This window comes from Acinonyx jubatus, chromosome D1, assembly GCF_027475565.1.
Source record: "Acinonyx jubatus isolate Ajub_Pintada_27869175 chromosome D1, VMU_Ajub_asm_v1.0, whole genome shotgun sequence".
Lineage (NCBI taxonomy): Eukaryota > Metazoa > Chordata > Mammalia > Carnivora > Felidae > Acinonyx > Acinonyx jubatus.
The window spans coordinates 86,605,022-86,632,934 of record NC_069390.1 but is presented as its reverse complement, the minus strand read 5'-3'; the positions used below and the strand labels follow the sequence as shown (position 1 = coordinate 86,632,934).

The window sequence follows — 27,913 nt, the reverse complement described above, 5'->3', positions numbered from 1 at the left end:
ATGACAACACAGCTGAAAACAGGAGCAAAGATTTCCTATACTCATCAGAGGTGTACCCACAAGAATTTTGTTGCCTTTTTGTGATCACTGAACTTAAATTTCGAATGTTTTACATGTAATTTATTTAAAATCTTTTATCCTAAAAAATGCTGCAAAGCTGATTAATCAGGGCACAGAGAAATTTAGGATGGCAGAATTAAAATTAAATTTTAAATAATTAAATGTAAATTTCTAAAAACACTTCTTATTTGGAAATAATTCCATTCATAAAGAGTAGTTACAAGAATAGTACAAAGAACAGCAATAAATACCCTTTTAGTTCCATTTGCTCTACCATCTGTACCTGTGCTTCTCTATCACACATATATACACACACCTAATATACCCAGTGCCTTTCATTTATGTCTACACATACACCCCACCAAGTTTTAATCCGAATACTTATGCCTGTGGCAAATGTATTAAACAAATAGCTTTCTGACACTGTACCATTTTACCAACAGACTTAGGCTTATCTGATTCTCAGAGACATATTTTTTAAACTCAGAAACATCTGTTTTCTATTTTTAACTGAGATTCCAAATGTAATGTTTCAAGTACTCATTTATGCAACAGTAGGGAAGACAACATTACCTGAGTGGATGAGCATGTGCTGTTTTAGGTTCTGAATACGGGTGAATCGTACCCCGCAAGTTGGACACTGAAAAGGTCTATCTGGACCGTTTGGACTTGGTCGTTCCGTACTGCTGGTAGAAGGAGCTATGTACAGTTGGTAGGGATACTGAACATTTTCCAATCTAAAAAAAGACCAAAGGAGGGAGGAAGATTCTGATTTTTAAGCTGAATAAACATTTCTGCACAACTTTAATGAACAAAAGAAAAAAATGACTTTTTGAGAGTTTAACTGTTAAAAGTTCCATTTATAGCAATATGAAAAACAATGCTGAATTGTCCAGAATGTCCAACATCCTAAGGACATACTATCACAGAATGTATCATAAATGGTTTTACCTTAGAAATTCTTAATCTCTTTAATCCTTTCCTTCCTACTACTGCTTCTGCTTTAATTTAGGCCCTCATCAACACAAGGTTGAATTAATAACTCCCTCTCTTTAGCCCCCAACCCCTCCAATACATCCTTCTGTTTCACAGTGATCTCTCTGATTAAATCAACACCCATTTTAAAATCCTGCAATGGCTGTTACCTTCAGAATAAAGTCTGAACACCTTTGCAAGGCATACAAACCTCCTCATGTTCTGGGTTGTGTACTTTTCCAGCCTCATTTCTTCTCATATTCCCCAAACATAACAAATACCAAGCAGTTCCTTCCTAATAGTTCTCTCTCAATGTTGTCCTTTTGTTCATTTAACTGATGATGATGCTCTTTAGAGATGGGTATGACTGGATAAGCGAGGTTTAGAAGGGGAGTTAAGAGGTCTTGGCCATGTTAAGTCTGAAATGCCCTTATATATCTATGTGGAGATAGATACGAAGCAGGGAGGGACAACTCTAAGATAATGACCTGGGATTTATGGGCAAAGAGATGAGGATTTGGCAAACTTTTTCTGTAGTAGGGCAAACAGTAAATATTTTTCACTTTGCACACCACATGATCTCTGTTTCAACTACTCAACTCTGCTATCCAGACAATACGTAAACAAATGAGCACAGCTATATTGGAACACCTGATTTACAAATAAAGGTGGTAAATTGGAATTGGCCCACAGTTCACCAACATTTAGATACTATTTAAAATACTACTTGGGGCGCCTGGGTGACTCAGTCGGTTGGGTGTCCAACTTCGGCTCAGGTCATGATCTCATGGTTTGTGGGTTTGAGCCCCGTGTCAGGCTCTGTACTGACAACTCAAGAGCCTGGAGCTTGCTTTGGATTCTGTGTCTGATGCTCTGTCTGCCCCTCCCCCACTTGTGCTCTGTCTCTCAAAAAAAAATAAATAAATGTAAAAAAAAATTTAAAAAACTACTTAAAAGTGATCATTATTTAGATAGATACTAGATATAGATACTATTTAAAAATGATAGGCCTGAGCAGTTTTAAAATGCCGAATAAACCTTGTATAGGTGGTCTACTTTATGATGTAATAATGCTACCTCTTTACTTTGAGAGAGAAAATGAGGTACCCAATAAACTACTTATGTAATTCCAAGTTAAAATGTTTGAATTTACAGTTGCAAGTACATCCTCCCTCTTTTAAAGTTTATTTTATTTTTGAGAGACAGAGAGAGAAAGAGAGAGACCAAGAAAGAGCATGTGCAAGGGGGTGGGGGAGGTGGAGAGGGAGGGAGAGAATCCCAAGCAGGTTCCATGCTCAACATGGAGGCAGACTTGGAGCTTGATCCCATGACTGTGAGGTCATGACCTCAGCTTATATGACACTTAACCAACTGAGCCAACCAGGTGCCTCGCAAGTACACCCCTTTATAGAAAATGACAGACTATGTTGGTACTAACCGATCATCATCATCTGCATGAGCATTAGTGCTAGAAGTGTTTTGAAGCGTAGGTAACCCTTCAGTGACACCTTCATCTACCGAACCTGTGAATAAAAGGAAAAAAAAGAGGATAGCAGTCAATACTTTGGTATATATAAGCCAAGCTATTAACTGCAATCTGTATCTCCAAGCCCATAAAACAAAGAATATAAAGAAATCTTTAAAAATAAACTGTATGTAAGACAACAGTCTTATATTACTATTTAAATTCTTTTAGGAGTGTTTCTTTGATAGAAATTTCAGAAACAAGCAGATAAATTCAAATGTAAACAAAAATTCACATAAAATTAAATAATGTTATAACAATCATTTAAGGAAGTACTACCTTTATTTTTGAAAACTTTATTGTGACATAGGACTTACTATACATAGAATTTTTATGTAGAATTAAAAAGACAGCTATAAAGTGAATGCCTCCTTGCGCAACCTCCACACAAGTTCCACTAATACAATGCCAGCATCCTAGAAGTCCCCATTTACCCCTCCCTAATCACAAACCCTTCCTTCCAAGAGGTAACCACTCTGCTGTCTTTTTTTTTTTTTAATCATTATTTCATTCCCTTTTTTCTTGTCCCTCTTCCTTTTAAAAGTAATTTTATCTCCAACACATGTACCTATAAACTAGAGGTTGGTTCTTGCTGGAACACAGCCACAAACCATCTAGGGCTGCGTTTACACCACAGTGGCAGAGTGGAATAACTGCAGTTATGACAGAGGCCATGTGGCAGCTAAGTCTAAAATATTTACTACCATGCCCTTTAAGGGTAATTGGCAACCCTCACCATCAACATACAGTTTAGTGTTACTGCCTGCAAGCTTTATATAAATTGAGTTACACTATATGTATTCTTATCTCCTCTTTCCTTCAGTATTATGAAGTTTAAACAGTTTGTAATATTCATAATCTATCCATTTCACTCTTAATGATGGGCAGTGCCAGGCTATTATGAACAATGCTGCTGTGGGTATTCTTGTACAAGTAACTTAATACACAATACATACATGCATGCCTTTTCTAGGATACCTATACTTAGGAATGAAATTGCTAGATCATAGGCTACGTTTATCTGACTTCATTAGAAAGTGCTAAACTCTTCCAAAGTGATAGTACTAAATTTACATCACTATTTCCAGTGTATGAGAGTTAGGTCATTCTATACCTCATCAACACATGGTACTGTCAGATTTTTAAAATTTTGCTAATTTGGTGGGTGTGTAGCAATATTTCATTTGTGGTTTGTGTTTTATTTCCCTTACTACCAATGAGGTTGAGCACTTTTTCATATATATACTGAACCCCGTGGTGGGTGAAATGCCTGTTTGAGGCTTGTTATTCAGTTGTTTGCTTTTTACTATGAGTTTTTTTTTTCCTTCGTATTTCAGTAATACAGGTTACAAATATTTTTGCCTCTTCCATAGTTTATCTTTTTACTCTTTTGATGACCAAACATTTAAATTTTATTTTTATTATTTTTTAAAAATAGGATTACTATGTATGTCAAGAGTTTTAACATTAAAAATTTTTTTAATGTTTTATTTTTGAGAGAGAGAGCATGAGCAGGGGAGGGGCAGAGAGAAAGGGAGACACAGAATCCAAAGCAGGCTCCAGGCTCTGAGCTGTCAGCACAGAGCCTGATGTGTGGCTTGAACTCGTGAACCATGAGCTCATGACCTGAGCCAAAGTTGGATGCTTAACTGACTGAGTCACCCAGGTGCCCCTAAAAATAGTATTATCCTTTATGGCTGTGACTTTTTGGTCTTATTTTTAAAAGTCCTGGGGCCCCTGACTGGCTGGCTCAGTTGGTGGAGTGAGAAACTCTTCATCTCAGGGTTTTGAGTTTGAGTCCCATGTTGGGTATAGAGATTACTTAAAAATAAAACCTTAAAAGAATAAAAATAAAAATTCTTCCTTATTTCAAATTATCTTATGAAAAATTTTTGTTTTGCCTTTGACATTTAGGTCTTTTTATTTATTTTTTTAAGTTTATTTATTTTGAGAGAAAGCAAGTGTGAGTGTGTGTGTGTGTGGGGGGGGGGTGGGGGCAGAGAGCAAGAGAATCCAAAGCAGTTTCGGCACTGTCCATGTAGATCTCACAGACTCGATCTCACAAACTGTAAGATCGTAACCTGAGCCGAAATCAAGAGTTGGACACAACTGACTGAGTCACCCAGGTGCCCCTAGATCTTTTCTTTAATCCACTTGGAGCTGATTTCATAATCAACCACATTTATTGAAGTCTGTCTTTTCTTCTCCGCTCTGCAGTGCTCTAAGTGCTCTCATGCATGGGTCTGTTTCCAGGTTCTCTATTAGTCCCATCTGTTTGTCTCAACTTATATTAATGCTAATCTTTAGTTACTAGAGCTTTTTAAATCTTGGTATCAGGTAGACCAGCAAGTCTTCTCATCTTGTTCATTTGCTTCCTGAATAACTTGGCTATTCTTGGCCCTTTGCATTTCTCTATACATTTTAAAATGAGCTTGCTAAACATAAATGGTTAATAATCATTCTATTCCCCCCTCTCTATTAGTTTGGAAATTACATAATCCTTCCCCCTTTCTTACTGGTTACTTTAGAAATTAGACACATAATTATCAAAGTCTCAGTTAAACAAAACTTTTGAACATTAAGGATCTTAGGACAGTTTAAATCCAATTTCCACACAATCTTATTCTGCAACTTATGAATTATTGAGATTCAATAAGATTCAATAAATTATTGTTACTCTTTTATGCAAGCAGCATTTACCTACATTTGTCCATTCACTTCACTTCTTCCTTCACTCTTCATTCCTTCTTATATTAGACCTTCCATCTGTGTTCACTTTGTGTCTGCCTGAAGTCTGTCCTTAAGAATTTTCTTTTGTGAGGTTTTGCTGATGAATCCTGTTTGTTTCTTTGAAAATATCTATTATTTCAGTTTCATTGTCAAGAGCTATTTTTACTGTGTGTAGACATCTAGACTGGCCGTTATTTTCTTTTAGCACACTGAGGATATTATCTCACTGGTTTCTGATGCTATTAAAGCGTCATACTTCTGAAGATAATGTCTTGTTTTGTCTTATTATTTTCTAAATTTTGTCTGTAATATGTCTAGGTTTGTATTTTTATTGTTCCTATTTGAGATTTGCTGGCCTCGAATCTATGGATTGATGTCTTTCATCAATTTTAGAAAATTCTCATTCTCTCTTCTCTTCTTAGGATGTCATCAAACCTCTGTTTGCATTTGCATAACCCTTATCCTCTTCTCCACTGTAGTTTCTACCATTGTCACTGTGAAGGTTAATTTTGTGTATCAACTTTACTGGGCTACGGGATGCCTAGATAGCTGGTAAACCATTATTCCTGGGTGTGTCTGTTAAGAACATTTCTGGAAAGACTAGCATTTGAATTGGTAGACTAAGTAAAGAAGATACTCTACCACAGTGGGGTATCATCCAATCTGTTGAGGCCAGAATAGAACAAAAAGTTAGAAGAGTAAATTTGCTCTCTCTCCTTGAGCTGGGGTATCCATTTTCTCCTGTTCTTGGACACCAGCACTTCCAGTTCATGGGCCTTTGGACTTGGGACTTATACCATCAACCCTCCAGTTCTCAGACTTTCAAGATTTGTATCGGAATGACACCACCGCTTTTCCAGGTCTAGCTGGCAGATGGTGGACTGTGGGACTTAGCCACCATAAATACGTGACTGAGTCCCTCCTAAGATATCTCCTTCTATATACCTATATATACCTATTGGTTCTGTTTCTCTGGAGGACCCTAAAATACAATACAGTCTCTCTCTGGGTAGCATTCAGGTGATTTGTTTAAATTTATCTTCTGATTCATCAATTCTCTCTTCTGCAAAATCCAATATGCTGCTAAAAGGTTGACAGAATTATTTTGGTTACTTTTTTCTTTTCTAGAAGTTCTATTTTATCCCCTCAAATGTGCTACAAGTTTTTTTTTATAGTATACTGTTGTCTGTAATTATTGTTCAAGCTTGTTTATTTCATTAAACCTAGTAAGCATATTTATTTTATATCTGTGTGCGTGAAAACTACGCCAATTTATTTCTGCTGCCTGTTTTTGTTTTCCTGTTGGTCATCTTTCTGCCGTGTTTCCTTGTGTGCCCTGGTTGTTTTTCACAGTGGTTACGGCCCTTGAAAAGGACTTGTAGAGGAATGATTTGCTTAGGTGAAGATGCATATACCCTGTTCCAGGGAAGCTTTGTTTGCTTCTTCTGCTAGGTTCCTGGAGGGCACTACTTAAACAAATTCAATGAAATTCCCTGGCCTCCTGGTGCAAGGAATAATCGGGATCTAAATCTGCAAGAAGGCTGGTCACTGGCCACAACTTCTCAGGGATATGTTTTTTACCCTTTTCCTTTCCATCTTCTAGTTTGCTCACTGCCAAGGCAGCTGTTTCTACAGTCAGTCCCCTGGAGACTGGAGGAAGGGGAACAGGTTTAGTTGTAGTAGGAAAGTCCTTTGGGGTCCCTACTTAGTGTAGAGAAACTTCTCTAAGACTTCACAACTTTAACATGCTCTGGGCCTTAACTTCTGTTTGCCTTGCTCTTTTAGTTAATGAACCAAAGCCAATTTGTGTTCTGACAAATGTCTTAGTAAACAACCAGTTTTAGTGCTCTGACATCCACTTACCTCTCTGGGTTGTGCTCCCTCCATCCCAAATTTAACCTGGTAGGTCCCTAATTATCCTTTCAAATACTTTCAAGGTAACTTAAGAAAAAAAAACAAAACCCACATTGCTGTTTTTAGTGGGAGGGGAGATCAAACAACCTAGCCTGTTCAAATCAGAGACTGAATTTGTCAATGTATTTATTGTATGCTGTTTCACCAAATGAAAAACCTGAGCTTGCTGAAGTTTTAAGAGCAAGCATGCTTTTGCTTGCAATATTTTAGTGAAAGCTAAACTGAACTAATTTTAACAGTTTGCATAATACAATATACATGTGGATATTTAATAAATATCATCTGTTAATAGACAGAATGAAATTTCCTTCTGATGAAAACTTAGAATCCAGTACTTCAATTTTCCCCTTTGGAACACTTGAATTAGTTGACATTACTAGGAAATGAATACATTTTCCACTTAAATAAAATTTTCCAAAAAAAAAAAAATATAACCTAATCCCTTTTGAGGCATCCAAACTTACTTTAGTAAGGGATCTGTGCTAGAAAATTTGTGACAATTTGCCTTGACTTCTTAAAAAAAGAATACTAATATAATTTGTTTCTTGATGACTCATAGCAATCATCAAGAACACCAATTATTATACTATGTTCTAATACACTGATAAAATTTTTGAAAGGAGACAGGACTATGTGCATTTACATTCATCCCTAACTGTATCCATATTCTTCCTGCACACCTCCTCCTCACCCCTCAACCTTACCCTTACTGGTGTGTTTAGCATTTCTGCGCATGCCTTTTTCTTTCTTTCTTTTTTTTTTTTTGAGAGAGAGAGAGCGAGCGCGCACACACACAGGTGTGTGAGTGGTAAAGGGGCAGATAAGAGAGTCTCAAGCAGGTTTCATGCTCAGCCCTGACATGGGGCTCAATTCCACAACCCTGAGATAATGGCCTGAGCTGAAATCAAGAGTCAGAGGCTCAAATGACTGAACCACCCAGGCGCCCCAGTGCCTACCTTGTCTGTTTCTCTTTCCCTTACTATCAAAGACGTTTATGCTTTTCCTTATGCCTACTTATCCAACTTATTCCAAATCCTTCTGATTTTTTTTTTAAGATTTATTTTTGAGAGAGCATGCATGTATAAGTGGGGGAGGGGCAGAGAGAGAGGGAGACAGGGGATACAGAGCAACAGCACTGACAGCAGCAAGCCTGATGTGGGGCTCAAAACTCATGAACCCAGAGATCATGACCTGAGTGGAAGTCAACCACCCAGGTATCCCTTTTTGATTTGTTTTTAATACAGCTTAGGAGACCTGATATTGTTGATTCTGTTTAAGAAACGTTCACTTGTCAATATTTCCCCATTCTCACTTTTTCCTTAAAGAAAAGGGAACTAAACATTAACATTTCAATCTGTCCTAGGATAAAAACTGGAAAATTCCCAGTATTTGGACCTGATCACCATGGACACACACAGAAAAATCTACTTTATAGTAGTATTCTGCAGTTATTCAGAGTGCTGGCAATATTAAAGGTTACAGGCAAAGACCTGCAAAAAAAGACTGGAGGTTGTGACTAGGGCAAGTCAGGATGACTGATCTGACATTTGCTCCTCACAATCAGATTACACTACTTCTAGGAGATAGTGCAGTCTTGGTGAGGTGGAAATAAAACCCACTCTGCTCTGGACTGATTCTAGCATTGTCAAGAGTTTGCTTAAAATGCTGGTCAAAAAGAACTAAAATGCAGTATAAGATACATCTAGTAGATGTTTCCTCTTAAAACAGGTATCAGTAAGATACCTCTAAGAGGTATGACATAGATGAACCCTGAAAATATAGGGGTACCTGCCTGGATGGCTCAGTCTGACTTTGGCTCAGGTCATGCATGATCTAATGGTTCATGAGTTTGAGGCCCACATCGGGCTCTCTGCTGTCAGCAAGGAGCCTGCTTAGGATACTCTGTCCCCTCTCTCACTCATGCACTCACTTTCAAAAATAAACATAAAAAAAGACAAAAAAAAAACCCCCAAAACCCCAAAAATATTACAGAAAGTGACAGAAGCCAGTCAGAAAAGACCACATATTGCATGATCCCATTTATATGAAATACCTAGAATAGGCAAATCTACAGAAAGTGTATTTGCATTTGCCTAGGGCTAGGGTGAGACTAGGAGGGAGTCACGGCTAAGAGTTATATGGCTTAACAGGGTTTCTTTTTAGGGTGATGAAAATGTTATAAACTTGGGAGGGGGCGCCTGGGTGACTGTCATTAAGCATCTGACTTCAGCTCAGGTCATGATCTCATGGTTCATGGGTTTGAGCCCTGCTTCTGGTTCTGAGCTGACAGCTTGGAGCCTGGAGCCTGCTTCAGATTCTTTCGTGTTCTCTCTCTCTCTGTCCCCCTTCTGCTTGTGCTCTCTCTCAAAAATAAAATAAAATGATAAAATAAAGTAAAATAAAATAAAAGGTTATAAACTTAGAATGTGGGGGGTGGTTGCACAACTTTGTGAATATACTAACAGCCACTGAAGTATACACTTTCATGGGTGAATTTTATATGTAAGTTGTATTTCTTTTTCTCTTCTTTTGTTTTAAGTAGGCTTCACACCTAGCATGGAGCCTAATGCAGGGCTTGAACTCACGACCCTGAGATAGAGACCTGAGCTGAGATCAAGAGTTGGACACTTAGCTACTGTGTCACCCAGGTGCCCCTTTGTAAGTTTGTACTTCAGTGAAAAGAAAACTTTTTTCAATGAAGAGGTTTTAAAAAGGGAAAACCATATAAATATTTTTTCAATTTTGTCTTTGTTTCCCTGAACACTGCTCTGCTTACTTTCATATGCCCAGAATCAGGTTTTGTCTGGTTCCTGATCAATGACAACTGTCCTTTAGCCAAGCCCTGAAATAAAAAGTTACACAAGCATTATTCTTATGGACCATCATAATTCTCAACGGGTTGTCTCAATCCAAAACTGCCATCTCTTCTAGGTCAAACATCTGCTTCCTTTATGTTTCTTCTCTGTAACACCAACTAGTACACTTATCTTTCAGCTGACACAATTCTACCAATGACAATTTGGAGCTGCAAGTGGCCATTTTGGGGGGAGCTTCTGACATAAACAAGACTGTTCACTTGAGATGCATCAACACTATGCAACACTGGAGTGGGGATTTTAAAAGGTACTGCCGTGGATATTTCCAATGTGTGCCTTTGCTGTCACTGACACAACCCTGGTAAAACCTGGATATAGACCAGGGCACCTGGGTGGCTCAGTTGGTTAAGTGTCCAACTCTTGGTTTCAGCTCAGGTTATGATCGCACGGTCTGTGAGTTCGAGCCCTGAATCAGGCTGTGCCGACAGCACGGAGACTGCTGGGGATCCTCTGTCTTTCTTTCTCTCTGCACCTCTTCTGCTTGCTCACTCACTCTCTCAAAACAAACATTAAAAAAAAAAAAAATACAGATGTCCTGTTCCTTTAAAAAAAAAAAAAAAAAAAAAAAAGCATGGCTACAAACCAAACAATGAAGTACACTTTTAAATACCTCCAAATGAGCAATCAATTTGTTCTGGTTATTGTTTATTTTTAGGGCATACTGAGGCTTACAATGCTAAAGAGCTACGCTGTAACGGTGGGGAAAAATTACTAGATTTTGTATTCCTGAGTGGGGAAATCCCAATTTATTCTCTAGTAATGGGACCACACATTCACTGGTATTATTATTGAAGAATTCCATAAATTTTATATCTTACTCATACTCTCCACTGTCCTTATCATCCACAAACTTCAAGAAAAATGAGGAGAACAAATATTAAGCAGTCAAAAAAAAAAGAAATCTTGTCATTTGTGACAACATGGACTGACACAGCATTATGCTATGTGAAATCAGAGGAAGACAAATACTGTATGATCTCACTTATATTTTTTTAAAATGTTTTTATTGGGAGAGAAAGATAGAGAGAATGAGTAGGTAAAGAGTAGACAGGGAGAGAGAGGATCCCAAGCAGGCTCTGCGCTATCAGATCATGACCTGAGCTGTAATCAAGAGTTGGACAGTTAACCGACTGAGCCACCAGGCTCACTTATATGTGGAATTTAAACAAACTGAGCTCATAATTAACAGAGAAGAGAAAAGATGATGCTTGCCAGAAGCAGAGGATTGGCAGGGTGGGAGAAATAGGTAAAGGTGGTCAAAAGGTATACATTTCCAGTATAAAATAATTAAGTCATGGGGAGGTAACGTACAGCATGGTGAGTATAGTTAATACTACATTGTGCATCTGAAAATTGCTGAAGAGAGGTCTTAAAAGTTCTCATCACGAGAAAAAATTATGTAACTATGTGTGGTAACAGATGTTAACTAAACATACTGCAGTGATCACTTTGCAATACATGCAATATCACGATTATATAATGCTGTACATCAATTATACCTGAATATTAATAATAAAAGAAAATATCCCTGGTCTAAATTAAAAGTTTTAACAGACCAAAAAAAACGGGGCAAAGAACCCCACAAGTGGAATGCTAAAAAAATTGAATACCATGTTTACTGTTTTCTTACTTCAAAACAAAACAAAACAAAACAAGGGAGTAAATGGATTCTAAAACTATAATCATCAAAGCACTTAAAAACCCTCAAACTTCCACAGCCCTAAGTATGGTAATACTTGATAGCAGAAGAACCTTGATAGCAGTAAGAGAAATCCTCTTTTGGACCCATAAGTTATCTCCTTAGGAGTTAATAACAGACTACCTTTTACAAGTGGGAATTTCAGTTTAAATCTTAGGTTCTAACCTTTGCCCAGCTGATATGAATGAATACTTTAAGAGATTTGCAACTTTATCACAAACAAGTACGAGCTGCATTTTGAAAACATTCACCAAAGAAGCTTCTGAATGATTTAAAATCTGTGGAGTTTTGTTCTTCTGGAAAAGATGCCACCAGAGAAAATTTGTCACTGAGTATCATGTAGAAAGGAATTGATAAGGTATTAACAACTGATTTAGCAGTAAAATTTCAAGGTGTTGTTCAGTAGATTCACATTTCCTAACTTAGAACGACATACATCACATCCTTCAAACTACTATACATCCGTTCCTTCTGAGGGATTCTCCAGAAGATACAGACTTCAAAAATGAACAGCTTTTTCCAAGATTAATTTTCTGATTCTTCAGTAGTCTTCTCTATCTATCCCTTTATTACTAATCACCACCAGTCCTGTCTATTACAACTAATGTGATTTCTCATCTTTATCCTATTGTCTTTGACTCCCTAAGATCTCATTTTGTCACTTAAGGAAAAACAAAACTCATAGGTTTTTCCGGACCAGAGCTACTCTTTTTTTTAAGTTTATTTATTTTTTTGGGAGAGAAAAAGATCACGGGTGAGGGAGGTCCAGAGAGTTGGGTGGGGGGCGGGGGGGGAAAGAGGCTCTGAAGCAGGCTCTGCACTGACAGCAAGCACAGAGCCCAGTGCGGGGCTTGAATTCACAAACCATGAGATCATGACCTGAGCCAAAGTCGGACGCTTAACCAACTGAGCCACCCAGGTGCCCCTTTAGCTAGTATTTTAAATTTAACAGATCACTGAATCCATTATCCTCTGTCGGATCTGAAAAAATTTAATATTCCTTTAAATATGCCAGAAGGTAGCTTCTCTTTTAATGGCCCATTGTATCATATTATATCTCAGCTCTGAGCCTTGTGAAAAAAATGTTCCTTGATCTGTCATCATCAAAATGCTTCTGCTGATGTCATTACAATCCCATCATCAAGGCCTATTCAATCAGAAAGACACTAATACTGGGGCTATCCTGTTTCTGATAGTCAGAGCTTGTTCTCTTCGGAGACACTTCAGCCTAGTTTGCAGAAACTGTTTTAACTTTAGCCAAGGAATTTGTCCATTTTAAGGAACATAAAACTGACTCACTTCTGTCATAATGAATGATACTTATATTAGCCCAAACTCCCCACCAGGGAGGGGCAGAGAGAGTGAGACACAGAATCCAAAGCAGGCTCCATCCATGCTCTGAGCTGTCAGCACAGAGCCCGATGTGGGGCTCGAACTCATGAGCTGTGAGATCATGACCTGAGCTGATGTTGGACGCTTAACTGACTGAGCCACCCAGGAGCCCCAAGGAATTTGTCCATTTTAAGGGACATAAAACTGACTCACTTCTGTTGTAATGAATGATATTTATGTTCCCCAAACTCCCACCACTAGGATACTACTTCTTATGTGAACATAGGGTTTACAGGTGCCTGCTGCACACTAATTTACCTTGTGTATTTGGGGTAACTGTTAGGGATTTTCAGATTTTAAAACTACCACATCAAACTGTTCAACTACGGTATGTTCCTGGTGGTCTTTTGTTGGAAGGCACTGACATACTTAATAGACAGGTATTACTATCCTTACCTTATAGTTATGGAAACTCAGTGAGGTTAAATGACTTGCTCAAAGTCACACATCTACTAAGTGGCAGAAACCAGTAACAGAATCTAGATCTGTCTGACTCCAAATTCTAATTTTTAATCATTAGTTATACGACTTCTCTATATGTTCAGTGTTGTAATTCTACCTGTAATTCTAGCTGCCCACTTCAAACTAATTATTTATTCACTACTGCTGAGAAAAATGTCACATTACCTCTCAATATTCTGACCCCTGTAACAATCACTTAACTTTTAATGGCAGATTTTAAAATTTAGGAAAAACTGAATTCCTTTAGCATAGCAAACTGTGGACTTTCTAGTGCTATTTATTTTGTCTTTGATACATAAAGATGATACTTCAAGACAAATAATTAAAAAGCCATATTATGAATTCTTTCTCACTTATATTTTTTCTTAAACTCTACCAGATATTGATGACCACCTTTTTGAGTACCAGGACCCAACCTAAATTTAGTAGTCTTTTTTCTCTTTTATTGCTGTATTTATTGATTCTCTAAACTGGGGATGTCCAATTTTACAACCCTATGCTGTGCAACTGGCAATAAAAGGAACTTAAAAGAACAAGTAAAATCCTATATGGATTAATTTCATGGATAATCAAATTATTACTTCAGAATTTTGTAATAATGGATGTACTAAATATTATATTCTCAGTCCCTAGGAAAGACAAACTACTTTTAGATATCTTCTTTAAATAAATTAGTAAGTAAAAGTAAATACTCTTATGAAGTATTCTTACGGAATATGGGAAAAAAAAGTACTATAAACATTTTTCCTTACTCCTGCCTACATACTTTACTTTTTTTAAAATTTTTTAACTTACTTATTATTTGATTTAAATCCAAGTTAGTTAGCATACAGTGTAACAATGATTTCAGGAGTAGATTCCTTAATGCCCATTAGCCATTTAGCGCACCCCACCTCCCACAACCCCTCCAACAACCCTGTTTGTTCTCCATATTTAAGAGTCTCTTCTGTTTTGTCCCCCTCCCTGTTTTTATATTATTTTTGCTTCCCTTATGTTCATCTGTTTAGTATCTTAAATTCCTCATATGAGTGAAGTCATATGATATTTGTCTTTCTCTAATTTCACTTAGCATAATACCCTCCAGTTCCATCCACGTAGATGCAAGATTTCATTCTTTTTGACTGCCGAGTATATATATATATATACACCACATCTTCTTTATCCATTCATCCATCGATGGACATTTCTGCCCACATATTTTGACTGCCTACTATAGCAATTTAACTTTACTGTAAGGCTTTGTTTTATTGTATAGATTTGAAGTTAAGATAGGTTAATTGAGAGTGATTACTACATTTACTGTGAAGGCAAGGAAAACAGCTTTTAGATTTGACTACATGATATTCGGATCATAGTTACTCACATGTCAGCTTTAAAATAGAGTCTACATCTTTGAGAGTATATATTGGAAGTAAATTATATAACTGATAGGTATATTCTACTGAAGTTCCTAACTTCTCTTAATCATGTTAGTAAGATAGAAAGGCAAAATCTGAACTGATTAGATATACTTGAGAGTGATAAAATCAGACTATTTCACATGCCTAGTTAGCAAGATATTAAGATTAATATTTGGTTTCTAAGTTCTCAGATAAACAATTAAAACAGTAATATTCAGGTACACCTGGGTGGTTCAGTTGGTTGAATGTCTAATTCTTGATTTTGGCCCAGGCCATGATCTCCTGATTCATGGGATCAATCCCCGTGTCAGGCTCTGCGCTGACAGCATGGAACCTGCTTGGGATTCTCTGTACTATCCCCCTCTGCCCCTCCCCTGCTAAGTAAATAAATATACTTAAAAACAGTAACATTCATTAAATAGTTAATTATTCAGAAAATGTTGAGGATTAAAGACTAGTAATTTAACAAAAACTCATATGAACATATAGCTAACATCTCCTGCCATCAAATACATTACTGAATGTGTGTTCACTTGAACCCTTCAAAACTATCTTGACTCATGTCCATCAACAGATGAATGGATAAAGATGTAGTGTGTGTATATGTGTGTACACATATACATACACAAAGCAATCAATACTGCTCAGCCATTAAAAAAGAATGAAATCCCACCATCTGGAATAACATGGATGGACCTAGAGGGTAAAATGCTAAGTGAAATAAGTCAGAGAAAGAGAAATACCATATGATTTCACCCATATGTGGAATTTAAGAAACAAAACAAAGAAAAAAAAAGAAAACCGAAAACACTCTTAAATATAGAGAACTGATGTTACCACGGGTGGAGGGGTAGTTTGAGTGAAATAGGTAAAGGGAATTAAGAGTACATGTATCACCCGAGGCGCCTGGGTGGCTCAGTCGGTTGGGTGTCCGACTTCAGCTCAGGTCATGACCTCATCATTCTTGAGTTTGAGCCCCCCGTTGGGCTCTGTGCTGACAGCTCAGAGCCTGGAGTCTGTCTCAGATTCTGCGTCTTCCTCTCTCCCTCTGCCCCTTCCCTGCTTGTGCTCTCTCAAAAATAGGGTACACGTATCATGATGAGCACCATGTAATGTACGGATTGGTGAATCACTATATTGTACCCCTGAAACAATATAACACTATATGATAATTATACTGGATTTAAAATAAAAAAAAAAAAGAAAAGAAAAATATGACTTGATCCAAATTCAGGAATATGATCTTTAATTGGTGCTGTGGGTAGAACTGTGTCTCCCTAAAAAAGATATATTCAAGTCCTAACCCCCGATACCTAGGAATGTGACCTTATTTGGAAATAGGGTCTTTGCAGATGTAATCAAGTTAGACAAGGTCATCCTGAGTAGGGGGGCCCTGATACAAGAAATGGTGTCTTTGTAAGGTAAGGGAGATTTGGTGCCAAAAACACAAGGAAGGCACATGAAGACAGGTATAAATCAGGGGGATGCAACTACAAGTTGAAGAAAAGCAAGTACTAGTAACTGCCAGAAGTTGGAAAGAGGCAAGAAAAGAATCCTCTACAGCCTTCAAAGGAGCATGGCCTTACTGACACCTTGATTTCAGACTTCTGGCCTTCTGAACTATGAAAGAATAAACTTCTATTGTTTAAAATAATCCAGTTGTGGTACACTTTGTTGTGGCAACACTGGGAAATTCATAGAGTGGGTCAAAATTCAAGAAATCAACAAAGTTAATACAGCATTCCTGGTTCTCCAATCTTTTGGAGAAATCCTCTTTATTATTTTTTATTGGCTTTTCTTTTCTCCCTGAAGATAGCTATTTCTTAAGGATCAGTCCTTTGGTTTTAGCTCTTATATATATTTTTTCCTTGAGATTCATTCGGTCACTGCTAAAAGAAAAAGACTCAGGGGCGCTTGGGTGGCTCAGTTAGTTAAGTGTGACTTCAGCTAGGGTCATGATCTTGTGATTCATGGGTTTGAGCCCCACATCCAGCTCTGTGCTGACAGTTCGGAGCCTGGAGCCTGGAGCCCGCTTCGGATTCTGTGTCTCCCTCTCTCCCTGCCCCTCCCCTGCTCATACTCTGTATGTTTCTCTCTCTCGAAAATAAACATTAAAAACAAAAAGTTAAAAAAGAAAACAAAAACAAAAAACCGAAACTGGAAATCTTCAGTCTTGATTTCACCAATCTTCCTTTTTCAACTGCTTTGTAGCATAACATTACTTGGACCATCACCCAAGCATAATTAACCAAATTGACCTTGTTGACTTATTCTTAAAACTAGGTTCCCACCTTCTTCCAATGATTTTCAAGTTATAGTAACTGAATTTCACAGACTCCTACCCATTACATAATTACCAATATTTTTTGTACCGTTCACTAAGAAAAAGTAACTGTAAAAGATTAATTATAATAAGACATTTCTATTTAGATAATATGAAAAATTATGACAAAAATCAATGAACATAAAATGTTATCACTATTTTTCTAGTCACCTTGAGGTCTCTAACCTTTCCCATTCCCTCAATCCCTATATTCAACATCATCAGGTAGTAATGATTCTCCCTTTATGAAGTCTCTCAATCTCTTAATATCCATTATCTTTATAGTTTTACTCTAAGCATCTTCATTCATACAAATACAACTAGTGTAACTGGTTTCTGAGACTGTCTCTGTCTAGCCAACCTCCACTGCATACCAATACTAAATTAATTTTCCTAACTATCTGTAAATGTGTAAATTTTTATTCCCTTTAAGGTAGACTCCTTATTACCACTAGGATAAAATTCAAACTTAAATGGCCTAGCTGTGACAGACACTGCTAGTTGCACACAATATGCATTCTCCAATTTTGTTTGAGGCAGTTATATACCCACTGAATATACATCTTCTCAAATTCCCTTATAGCTAGGGAAGACCACATGACATAATCTGGCAGAAGCTTTTTAGGGATTTCTAGGAACATCTGTGCTTTTCTGACACAAGCACTGCCCCTTACTAGAATATGAGGCTAAAGATTAAGCAAACATCATGTAACCATGAAGCAATAAATTTATCGATGAAACTGACCAACTAAGGATGGTGGATTATAAATATACAAGAGATACAAATATACAAGGAACCTAGGCCAATGATTACACTGTAAAGCCACCATACCAGTCCTGGACTTCCTACTTCTGAACACTTTATGGGATAAAAATAAAATCCTGTTTGGTCTAAGCCACTTTGAAGGGATCTGTTATCTGCAGTTGAATGCAATCCTAACTGAAACTTGTGTTTAGACTCTTCACAATATGCTCAACTGCTCATTTTGTCTTCTCTCATTATTTCCAATACTTGAAGGCTTCCATACTTTATTCACATTATTTTGCACTGAATTTGCCACTCACCAAACATGCAAAGGTCTTCCACACCTCTGTGCTTTTATTCATTTTCAAAGAAATGTCATTCCCTTTCCTGGGCAAACTTGTACTTACTAACTAAAATACATCTCGAATATATTAGTGTTAACTTGCTCTTTTTGTGGTGAAGCCTTAACACTTTGTTCATATCTCCAGCCTACTGCTAGATTTACACATCTGCTTTCTCAATTAGACTATTAAATCCTCAGTTGCAGAGACTGTGTCTTTTTTATCATGTATCCCGAACGTTTGGCACATGGTAAGTTTTCAGTAAATATTTTGAGAAAGAATAAAACACTAACTGGATTTTTAAAAACTGGTATATTTTGCATTGAAAATAATTCACAATTCATATGTAACGTAATCTGCCTTTATCTCATCAGAAATCGTTTAACTATTCTCTCTCGTTCCCAATCCATAACTTGTAAAAAAAAAAAAAAAAGTACTAATAGCATCTAAAAAAATCCAGTTATCATGTTTTATTCTTTTTAATGTTTCCTATAGGATCCAGCACAAAACTTTGATACAAAAGATACTTAAAAATGCTCATATTGACTTGAAAAACACAGAAAAACATCATGAAACACACAGAAGACATTATACCTATAGAGGAAGACTGTGGACTAATCAGAAGGTCTTCTTGGACTTGTTCACTTCCCGGCACTGTCTGCTGATCACTCAGTGAACTCTGAGATGCACTGACAGGCTGAGACACTTCCTCATGGACTTCCTCATCACTTAACCTTTCTACTTTGACCCGGACATCTTCTTCGGTACCCAGTGGCAAGGCAGTTTTTGTGCTCTCACAAGTCACATAATCAGCCATTCTTCTACCTGTCTCAGATGGGCCGGGTAATTCTAAAGTCCGGGTATTTTCTACCTGTTTAGACTTATCAGGCTGAATCCTTCGATCAATTCCAAAAGGAAAAGTCCAGGGAAAAGCTAAAGAAGAGTCAACTGGTTGATTTCTATTTTCTGAGTAGGAAGCTGAAGAATTCAATACCTGGGGAGAACTTGTTTGCGTGCTACACTTCACAGGACTTTCAGGAGACATAACAATATAGCTTTTGCGCTTTCTCCGGGATTCTCGGCAGACAGGAATGGTTCTTTCTACCACACTGCACTCTGAAGACACAGGAGAAATACTTCCATCTCGGGAAGTAAAATTGCAGTTTGAGTTATTTTCTTGTCCAGCATCTAGACCCTTTTCTGATTGGCTGTTGGGTGTATTCCATAAAATGCTTGATTTCATGAACTCTGAGCAGGTGCTAGCAACACTGAACATTTGCATATAGCTGGCTGCAGCTAGAACATCAATGATATTTTCTGTGTTAATTGACAGAGTGGCTGTGTACGCATATTCTAAAAGGGGTATAAAGCCAGTTACTGTAACATGATGCAAATCCAACACATTCTTGTTCTCATCCTCTGCTTGGCCTACAAGTTTGGTGCGAAAGAAATCACTGCAAGCTGCTAGTACCACCTTATGTGCCCGGAAGATTTTGTCCTGGACACGAATAGTGATATCACAAAAATGTCCATCATTTCGCAGCATATTTAGCTTTCCAAGCATTTCCTGGCTGTGGGAAGAGGAGCTATGAGTAAATGTTTTCACACCCATCTTTTCCTTCCTCTTCTACAGATGCTCTTCAAGGATGCAAATGAATCAGAAATGTCCTAAAAAATATATAAAATAAGCATTAATTGATAGTTTAGTGGTTGAAATAGAAGGTGGCTTACTTTATTTTCATGTAGCCACTGTGTTAAATAAAAAAGCTGAAGGATGGTAGTGAGAAAGTTCAAGGTAGAGAATATATTATTTTCTCTAACATTCCCCCAAACTCTCCTATCAGAGGAGTCTGTGAGCTAATGTTTAAAGGAGCTGGATAGTTTTAAATAATAATAGTTTGTATATAAGACAATTAAAGAGTGCTTTCTATATGTCAGACACTGTTCTAAATGCTTCACATTTGATAATTTAGTTGATGGTCATCTCTCTGTCAAGAAGTACATCATTACCCCTGTTTAACAGAAAAAGGTTATCTTGCTAAAGTCAGAAAGTTATTAAGTGGCAGAGCCAGGATTCAAATCCAGACAGGCTGGTTCCACAGCTTACCCTCTTAACATCGATGCTACATATATACTGTCTCTCTTAGGCTATAAAGTGAATAAATATAGGTGGTTAAGACTTCAAGTTTTAGAATGTGATAGGTCTGGATTCTTTCCTCAACAATTCCTCCATGGTTATTACAGGATTAAATGAAACAATATATACTGTGGTTAGCACAGCATTTGGCACTTTGTGAATGCTCAACAAATGAAACCAGTTATTATTGTTGTATTATTTATATTACTAATACATTAATAATTTATTTATATTACCAATACAATGAAACAAACTTTCTGGAAGTAAATTTATTTTAAAAAATGGTTAGAAATCAATCAGTTGATTGGATTTTCCCTTAAAAAAAGAAGTTAGTTTTGCCTTGACAAGATTTCACATTTATTTACTAAAAATACAAAAAACTGATACTCTCAAATAGTTTTAAATTAGCACATCTAATAATGCTTCAGTTTTTACAGCACTTTCTCCCTAACCTCTTTTTACACCCTCTATGTGAAGTCAGGAAGGCTTATATTATCCCCTTAGTAAAGATAAGAAAGCTAATGCTCAGAAAAGTTATGTGACCAATGAATGACAACCAAAGCGACGATCTGGATCCTCTGACTCTTAGATCACAGTATTTCCCAGTGTAAAAAAATATCAACAATGTACATCAGTCATTTTATCTGTGATAAATAACTTTTTTTTTTTTTTACTGTTAGTACTGAAATAAATGCAAAACAAAGCCAATTTGGAGAAATACTTATTGTAAGTCGTCTCTAGGTAAAAGAAGATTTCAAATGCTTCAAAAATACAACCATCAATTTTAAAAGATGCTACAGATGATGAATCTTTAATGGACCTGGAAAAATGTTTGCTTCTGAGTATTAAATGAATGCACAATTACTGATATAGAGTGAACACTCAATAGTAGTTATTATTATATATTTAGTGAAAAACGTGATGAAAGAGTATTTGTATCTATGCCACACACACAACGCAAGAGAACATGAGGTCTTAACCTGAGATTCATGAGTTCCCTAAAGGAACTGTATATAGATCCTTCTGAAACTGTATACAGAATAATGTATCATATTCAAATGGAATGTTCATCATCTTCAAAGGAATCATTGGTAGGAGTATGGATATTTATTCCCTCTGGTTTTTTTTTTTTTTTTGCACATTAAAAAAATTTTTCTTAAAAAAAAAACCAAAAAAACAAAACTCCAGCATACTGCTACAAAACCAGGGTTTCAGGTACTCTTGGTTAAAACTACGAAGTCATACAGAGTAGGTCTACTTTTTCCTTCCCCTTGAAAAAGCCTTCAAAAATGAAGATGGCAATCACATTCCATTCTTTCCTATGATTTCTCTTCTTCAAAGATCCCTAGTCCCTTTAAATGCTCCTTAAAATTTGCTTGCTCTCCTTGCTGTCAACAGTCTTCACTTTTTAATGTTCCTTTAAGACTGGTTCCCAGGGGGGTGCCTGGGTGGCTCAGTCGGTTGAGCCTCCAACTCTTGATTTCAGCTCAAGTCATAACCCGAGGTTCATGGGATCAAGCCCTGCGTTGGGCTCTGTGCTGGGCATGAAGCCCGCTTAAGATTTTCTCTCCCTCTGTCCCTCCCCAGCTCTCTCTCTCTCTCTCTCAGGAAAAAAAAAAAAAAAAAAAAAAAGTGGTTTTCAGAACTGTACACAATATGGCAGGTATGGTAGGATTATAACTGAGCATAACTTTACTATTTTTACCTCCCTTGTTTTGGGCACAAGTATTAGTAAGACTGAATCAGGATTCTAATAGTCAAATTATAACCAATTTTATTCACATTATTGAATCCTTAATAGTGGATTCAAGAGATGTGAGACACTTTATTATGTGAAGGGAGGTACACAAGTACAAATAAAACACTGTCTTTGACCTCAGTAAGCTTACAGGCCTCATGAAAAAGACATGTTCCTAACCAAGGTACAAAAGGTGTGCAGCATACACGAGTGAAAGCAACAAATGAAATAATTCTGAATGTACAAGGGAGAAGAGGCATCACTGAGGATAGGGCCTAATGAAAGTAGAATTCTTCCAGGTGATAAAGCATTTGAAAGGAGTTCCAGGCTATCATGGGATCACACAGTGATCTCAATGACTGCTCACCATCATGATGTGCCTCCCTGTGCAATCTATGCATTGTATTGGCAAACTGTTAATGGGCACCGTATGACATTCTAAATGTGAGCATGCACCTGACACTAATACAACACTGTATGTCAACTATACTGGAGTTAAAATAAAAAGTTTTAAAAAAATGTGAGCATGCAGAAGGCAATGTCAGTTCAAACATCAAACAATCCCATAAACATCCCTTTGAATGTTCTATGCAGATAAATGTGTATGTGAAGGAGAAAAAAGAAAAGAAAAAACCTAAAGCTTTCCAGTTGAATAAATATAAGGCCACTGAATATTCTAACATGGGAAGACAAAAGGTTCAATCTGAGACTCTTTCTTGTCTGATAACAGAAAGGATAAAAGTCATAAAGCCCTTTGTCAAGATAGCCAGGCAAGGCCACTGAAGTAATTATCTGACCATTATCAAAGATGAGTTCAAATACAAATCTACTTTATACACCATTCCCAAAGTCAAATAACCACGACACAACTAAGCAGCTAAAACTGGTCTAAGCAAACCACCGTTTAACATACTTGCTGATTTCTCTCATAGGAATGAAATGGAGAGAAAGAAAATGGGAGGACTATATATAAAGTTTTCTTTGATTTGCTGAACTATAGTAAACTGGTTTCTTTAAAAGCCTGGCTTATAAAGAGTGCTTGGTTTGATTGGGATCATGTGGTTCAGGGAGGAAAGCACATGCCTTCAGATCAAGTGACATAGTCTTAATCCAGGGACTATCTGCATGAACAAAGATGTCGAAGGCAGGGAATTAAATGGCATTTGGAGAGCATGTGCATGGGGATCTTAAAATGAAACCATTTCAATATTGGTTTGGGTAGAGGCCTCAGATACTGCTGGCCAAAGTGAGATGCAAGTCCACCTATGCAATAAGGTAGTAGAAAACAGTCTTTCAACTTTGAGTTATATTCACCTACAATGTTCAAAGAGTTAAATGTTACAAAAGGATTTTTGCAGACAGTCATCAGTGTGCTTTGAGTTCCAAACCCCATCCTACTCCCTCCTACTCTTCTGCAAGGCAAATGGGTTGAGACATGTTTGCTCTTTGTCTTCGATCTATGGAAAATGTATGTCACACTTGAAAAAAATCTAAACGGTAGAAGTCTGATTTAAAGTCTGGCCAAGACTAGGAAGTATGCTTATCATCTCCCAACAGTATATAAAAACAATACAGTAGAGTGGTTGAGAAGGGACTATGGAGCCAGAGTGCTGGGTTTGCATCCTGGCACTGCCTTTATGTTCAGTAGGCTGCTGACCTTAGGCAAGTCACTAACCTGTGCTTTTAACTTCTTCAACAGTAAAAAAAGGGATAACAGAATACACCTCAGAGATTTCTGAGGATTAACTGGTTTAATATATGTACAGTACCTAGCAGAAAATAAATGTTGTATTAAATATTAGTTGCTGCTGCTGCTTTTATTACTATTAAAGATCTTTTATTCTTACTCAACCCTTGCCTCTCTCAACCTGAAGAGGCCAGAAACCACAGTTAGCAAATGAAGAGGAATAAAAGGACAAAGAGGAGAAAAACCGAAAGAAAAAGGAAGCCAAACAAACCTCACTTTTCACTATAGGCCTATGGTACAACTGAGGTGGGAAAGGAGGGAATCCTTTAACTCTGAGTTAAGTTTATTAGTTCTTGAAAATAGTCAATTCCTGAAAGTAACCAGAAAAGACTTGCCCTTCAAGGAGCCGAAGGAAGAACTTAACACCACAGAATACACTTAAATGGACAATGGAAGACAAAAATAAAATGGATTATGAGTAGCTTCCACAAGTTATGCTTGTTCAATGTAATGGTTACACATATAAACTACAAAGCCTGATATAGCTAGCTGTATGGGAAGAGAGGAAGATGAAGATTAGACTGGGAAATGCCTTGTATACCATGCATTTATGATATGCATCTCCCAATACAGGTCTGTGGAAACTGAGTCTCATGATAAATTCGATAATAAAAAAATGACATGGACTAACATATTTTGGAGATACTGCAATATCATATATTGTGACAAAACTTATGATGAAACTACACTATTTGAAAAAGTCATCCATAATATGGATACTTTGGAAGCCAGAGAGTATAACCTGAAATTTTTATCAATTACGTAATTCTTTTAAAGAAACTTCTCATTTTCCCGTGTGTATATGTATATGAATATGTATGTAGTTATAGATTAAGAGCTCATTCAAAATTCTTGAATAAAATATTACTTAATTCCAATTTATACTAATGTAGAATTCATGCAGCACTTAAAAGTAATAAAATCTATTTGTGTAATAGTTTGCAATTTGAACTAGTAATTCAGAAATAGTTTCCTTCCTGCCCACCCCTCCCTTTTATTCCAAATCCCTGATGAATAGCATACATGCTTATGAAAGCAGTAAGCAGTAGCTGCTAAATCCTATGTGGTCATTTTGCAGTTGGGTTGAAATGTTTTTGACAAATAAGGTATATAGCCTAGTTGTAGAAAAAAAAAAGGTTTAAGTTAGACAAATCTTAGGTTTTGAATGCTGACTCTTCCAATTATAAGAAATGAATTAAATCTCAGTCAAGTTACTTCATCTCTCTATTCTTGTTTGCTCCTATGTAAAAGGAATAATGGAAATCACACTTCCAAGACAGTCAAGAGGATTAAATTAGCACAATTTCTGGTATTAAGTAAGCATCCAATACATGTTAGTTACTATTATTACCTCCAGAAAAAGTCAGAATAGAAGTGAAATGGAGATCAAATTTCATGTCTACTCTATTTATGACACAGATCATATCTTGAATTATGTTTATTTTGATTTAGAGATTGGCTGATAAAAATTATCAGAGGATGTGAGATTAAAATGGAGTAGCTCTTAGCATATAAAGTGAGAGGGCTGCCTAAAATGATAAAAGAAAAAGTGATGAAGACTGCTAATCTTGAAACTAATTTGGGAAGATGGGAAAACTTAATATTTAATAAGAATTTGCATGTTTAAATATTGACACATTTAAAACTGGACACTACCTCTCCCAATGATACTAACAAGGTTTTCATTATGTGAAAACTGAACTGAGATAATTTCATTTCAATCCTATATCCTAATTAAAACCAATCAAAGAAAGAAGGTTACGGAAAGGGACACTGATTTTAAGATGCCTCTAAGAAAAGGAATATCCAGCTGGAAATATATGAAGTTGTCTATACCAGGTGACTATCTACTCTGTAGCAGATGTTAACAGTAGGAGCTTTAAACATGTTATCACATATGACATAAAATGATAATCCGATTTTACAGAGGAAATTGAGACTTGGGATATTGCTTTGCTCAAGGCACTTATGTTTGTTTATGCCACTGCTAAGGACCTAATGAGATCTTATTCAATAGGTATGAGTAGCCATTGGGCAGTAGTATAGTTATATCTACATTTTTTTTGGTTATTCTGATGGCAATTCAGAGGGTAGATTTGAGGGTAGCTATCGTTAACAGTATGAGTATATGATAAAATAAAGCACCGAGGATAGAGAAAATACATCTAAGAAATATTTGGGAGGCAAAACGACCTAGGCATGATTTCCTATCAGGGATCAGGTAGGGGAGTAGCTAGGAGAGAAGAATCTGACTCTAGGTCTCCGACATGGGGGTGACTGAGCGGATGGTGTTTTCACCAAACAAGATAGAGAATGAAAAAAGAATGGTTTTGGTAGGGATTAATGATGAACAGAAAGAATATTTTGGTTTTAGACATACTAAATTTGAAAAACTTTTGAGAGGAATATTTGTATAAATTTATATATGAAATTGCCCATTCTGATCTGGAGTTCAGGGAAGAGGTTAGGGCTGGACCTATGTAAGTCACTGATGAATCTCATTCTATTGATTTTGTTAGAACTAAAGACATCTAAAGAACATGTAGGAAAGAATGTGAAGACAAGCTGTGAGAAGCTTGGGGCAGGCAGAACAAAAGGATTTAGTGAAAACACTTTATGGTATCTAATTTATTTTTTGATCCTGTCTAGTATCTAGCATAACATACACAGAAGAGTCTTTGAAATATGTGAATGGATAGATTTTATTTCTATCTGGTCTGGCTATATAAAGTACTGTATCTATAGGTATTTATTATCAAGGGTTGAAGGTAAATAAAAAGTTGCAATTAGAATTTATAAAATCTTAAATTTGAATTAAAAGTATCAGTATGAACTCATAATGAATACCTCTAGCACCTAGACTGGCTTCCAAATTCCATTTCCCACTAAAAAGAATCATGGCTCTTTAGAGAAATGGCTGATTGCATTTCTGGGCCAGTAAATGTCTACCTGGAACATCTTAACAGACAGCAAAGAGGCTTTTAAAGATAGCTTCTTTAATAAACACATGAAACAGGTTTAGATTCATGAGCTCATCTAACACTAGAAACAAAAGCAAAGCTAATTTGTCACCTTTAAAAGATGCTATTGAAACAAATAATTATTTTGAAAACTGATTTTAAAAGACAGGAAAGAATAAGGCATTTATCCTGGCTTTTCAATACAAATGGTATTTTTGGATAATCAAACAATATGAAAGGAGGCTTCTCTTTAGAAATGTTCCAGCTAATAAATGAAGGAATATCAGAAGTATAAGATAATCATTTTGCAACCCCCACCCCCAAATGAAGAGGTATTGATCAATGGTTTACAACTTGACAAAGGCAGTAAAAAAGACTGAACAAAACTTTAAACCCAACTATCAATTCACAAGAAATACAGCGGTGACAGGAACATGTTAAACTATACCACTGCAATGCAAACAGCAAGATCTAGATTATGAGAAACTCCATAGGACAAAAAACTTGTTTTTTAAAACTAATAAATAGCAAGGCGAAAAAAAGACATAAAGAGGGAACTAAAATAGGGAACTTGTAGATTAAAAGAGACTTAAAAGATTTTATGACTCAATCACACTGTGCAGAAGTACCTTATTTGAAACAAATGAACAATAATAAATTTATGAGATAATTGGAAATTTGTTTTTACTATCTGATATCAAGAAATTATTAATATGTAACATGACTATATATTTTATAAAACAGCTTCAGACATAATTCACATCTCATACAATTCACCCTTTTAAAAGTGTTTAAATTCAAAGATTTTTTTAGTATGCTGACATTTTGAGTCTAGCCATCCTAGTGGGTGTGAAGTGGTATTTCATTGTGGTTTTGATTTGCATTTCCC

At 36.5% G+C, this 27,913-nt stretch overlaps 1 protein-coding gene across 3 annotated transcripts in view; it reads right to left on the bottom strand.

The window, feature by feature from the left end:
• ZBTB44 (zinc finger and BTB domain containing 44) overlaps window positions 1-27,913 on the bottom strand; it is a 68,744-nt gene that overhangs the window by 10,382 nt on the left and 30,449 nt on the right. For 2 of the 3 annotated variants that reach the window (XM_027036925.2, XM_027036926.2), the window contains exons 2-4: window positions 19,037-20,110; window positions 2,474-2,558; window positions 634-797 (exon numbers count right to left, since the gene is read on the bottom strand). In XM_027036925.2, the coding sequence (XP_026892726.1) occupies window positions 634-797; window positions 2,474-2,558; window positions 19,037-20,054 (1,267 nt within the window). In that variant the 5' untranslated portion in view covers window positions 20,055-20,110. The remainder of the gene's footprint in view (window positions 1-633; window positions 798-2,473; window positions 2,559-19,036; window positions 20,111-27,913) is intronic. The other variant, XM_053203858.1, reaches the window with a different exon arrangement.